At 37.1% G+C, this 3,404-nt stretch overlaps 1 protein-coding gene across 1 annotated transcript; it reads right to left on the reverse strand.

Moving 5' to 3' along the window:
- Positions 1-1,493: 1,493 nt before the first annotated feature.
- On the reverse strand, positions 1,494-2,057 carry LOC145112276 (uncharacterized). Its single transcript, XM_079048458.1, has one exon. It carries the CDS (start codon positions 2,055-2,057, stop codon positions 1,494-1,496), a length of 564 nt encoding a protein of 187 aa, XP_078904584.1.
- Between the last annotated feature and the right edge of the window lie 1,347 nt (positions 2,058-3,404).

The following is a 3,404-nucleotide window of genomic DNA, read 5'->3' on the forward strand; positions in this document are numbered from 1 at the left end:
AAAGAAAGTTGGTTAGTATCATCTCACCTACGTGTGGATATAAAGAACGTCAAAAACGGACCTCGTATGCAAAAGATACAAATTTTTAATGTTTGGAAATTCGGAGTACGCACCGCGTATAGGAGTACGCCCAGCGTACTCGTGTTCACGGTCCAAGATTGGCCACGTCGCCCAAACTCTCGCATACGAAATGTATCATGCAGGTTCGAAATGTATGATGCCATGAATCAGGGTACGCCCAGCGTACTCGGTGTACGCCCAGCGTACAGAGCCGCATTGCGTACGCCCCGCGTACTGGAATTACGCCCAGCGTACGGATGGTTTTAAGCCACTATAAATAGAAACCGAAGGCTTCCGAATTTGGTTTACAATTTCACTCTCTCTCACCCTTTTACTCTCTCTCAAACTCTCCTAACACCCTCCGAAGTCCCGGTATCATTCCCGACACCCGAATCAAGTCCTGACGCCCCGAAGACCCGAGAAAATAATATTTTCAAGTTGAAACTATTCCCATGCAAGGCCCGGTTTTCAACTAAAATCCCCAGTTTCATCACAGAAAGTCATATTTAAAGTCGAAGTGCTGCCCAAATTAATACTTTAACCCCGGTTATTTCACGGTGAGTTCAATAAATAGGAACAATTGTATGTTATGTGTTATATGTGCTCTGTGCTTTTCCGTGTTATCATCTTGTGTTATTATTTCTGCTATTTTGATTGTAAAGCTGTACCTTTGGCCATGTGATCAGTGAAAGGACTTAGATTCACAGTGGTATTGGTATGTAGCCTCTGGCCGTGTAGAGCATGTCTCGCAAGAGAATGACTTCTACCAAAATGTTTATTCAGAAATTGGTTATTTTCCCATGTCATATGGGCAAAAGTGTTATTGATGTATATCAAGTATTGAAATTGTTATGTCTCATTGGTTGTTATGGAAATCCTGTCGCATGATTCACATATGCCTTTGTTGTTCCTTGCTCCCTTTGTTTCTTCCATATTGAAGTATATATATGGCATAACGTTATATTGTATCTATTATTGAACTCACTAAGCGTCACCGCTTACCCTCTCAGTGTTAAACAATTGCAGGTAATAAGCATCCGGTATAGTCATATACTGTTGGAAGAATTAGATTAGTTTATACTATTATTTTTGTACTTGGGTTTACGTTTGTATAAAATCTTAAATATCCTGGGTAGTTATGTAATATACTAAAACTTAGTCGGTTTGTATCCAGTCTTTTGTAATCAAATTATCAATGTAAAATATTGTTTATAAATATGCATGTAGCATGTTTTGGAGTAAGTTGGAGTGATAATATTGTGAAGTATGAAAGTTAGGGTCTTTCAAGTAGGCCTCTTTCTCTTGACATCACCTTGCCTAATAGCCAGCACAGGAGTGGTTGAACTTGTGTTCCTAGGTGGAACAAGGCTTTCCTCAGCAGTCTTGAGCATCCCATGTAGCTCATTGATACTCTTTTCTAAACCATTCATATACTAGTTCATAGTGAACTTCTTATATGCACTAGTCAAGGAGTTAAGAATGACATTAATAGCCAAATCTTGAGTGAATAGGAAGACAAGACGTTCAAGTCTATCAAAGTACCCTTTCAGCTTTAGAACATGGGTACTCACATAACCACCCTCCTGTTGGTTGCAACCTAGAATTGATTGCATCAATTTGAATCTCTTAGTTCGAGCTTGCTCTTGGAACATATCTTTGAGCTGCTCGTTCATTTGGTATGCACCACGATTCTCACAACTCTTTTGGAGTTCAGAAGGCATGGTCGCCAACATCATACTTGGAACCTCGATAGAGTGATAACGGTGCTTTTCATGTTTGGTTGCTTCTTCTTCAGTAACATCATCAGGAAGTTCCTCTTCAAGATACTCATCCAACACATACTCCTTCCTTTTGTATCTCAAAGTAATCCTCAGGTTATGAATCCAATAAACGTAGTTAGCAGCTATGAGCTTGTCTCGCGAGAGAAGTGAGAGTAGTGAGAAGTTTGATGAAGTGGTTGGTGCAGGAAGAGGAGTAGCACCCGAACTAGAAGACATCTACTTAATAAAAATGTTAAACACAATTATTTTGATCAAGAAATCCTTTTAGTATAATTATCCAATAACAAATTATTAAACAAAAGGCTAGGATCCATAATTGGATTCTAAATGTAAAGTGGATTAGCCAAAATTACAAAATGAAGTTATTTAGGTAGATAAACTATTGTCGATCTCAATCTCTATGAGATTTCTAGAAATGAGATTTATTGACTTATGTCAATAACATTAATCTCTTTTAATGCTCATTTGACAATCATGACTGGATTAGCCAAGGATCATGAGTCCAAATGGTGAATCAATCATGCGGAGTTGCAATGAGATTCAGCTCAAGTAACACTTGCGAATCGCGATCAACATATACCTTTCTTTGACTATACTTTGCTTCTGACAAGCCAGTAAACCACACACGCTTACATTAAAAATAATATATCATAAGTCGTAATTTCCATAGGAAGCATAAGATTCACATTATTATATAAAACGGGATTTTGTTTTATTACTTATTAAGTTAATACTTTTAACTTTGTACAATTGTCCTATGAAGCCCTTTCAGTAACCCCACTTCTAATGAAAGAAGGTGGTGAGGGCGGTGAGAAATGAATGTCACTTAAAAGCCTACCTCATTAGGAATCAAAGAGACCTGCCTTAAACCTTCCTTGTAACAATAAAGTGGATGGGCCTACTCTAGGTAACACTAACAATGCACATTTTAAGAAACATGCAATGACGTAATGTTTGTAGTGGATATGATACATATAAATACGATTTTACAATATATATAAAAATTTTGGTTTATATGTCTTTTAATTATGTTGACTAAAAGTGAACAATTGACTTAATTAAGAGGGTCCTAATCTATTGTTTTTTAACTAATCTTATAATTAAATCAATTTGACTTTATCTTTTAGTATAAAGGCTAGTTTGTATGTGTTTAAAATCGAAAAAGATGAGCAACCAAAATAAGAAATGAATTTGGAAAATTCTAGAATTTCAGGTTCCACGAAGTAGGGAAGGACCAGCCACATCGTGGCACACAGAAAACAGGCGATTTATTAAATTATTATTTTAAGTTCTCAATAGTGAACCACGACGTGGCCAAGTACAGACCACGGCATGGTGACGAAAGCAGTCGCGATCCAAGTTCAGCATCAACCGAGCCCATGATGTGGTGGAGGACTAGCCACGATGTGGCAAAGAGGCAGAACGACCATAAACCTCGATTTTCAATTATAAACAGATTCGATATTTATCAAGGAAAATTTCTAGTCATTTAAAACAATTTTAAAACGATAAACCCTACACATACAAGCCTTAACATACTTGTCAAGAAAAAGTCTAAGTGTA

The sequence above is a fragment of the Lactuca virosa genome, chromosome 5 (genome assembly GCF_052849685.1).
Source record: "Lactuca virosa cultivar CGN04683 chromosome 5, Lactuca_virosa_CGN04683_v6, whole genome shotgun sequence".
Taxonomy (NCBI): domain Eukaryota; kingdom Viridiplantae; phylum Streptophyta; class Magnoliopsida; order Asterales; family Asteraceae; genus Lactuca; species Lactuca virosa.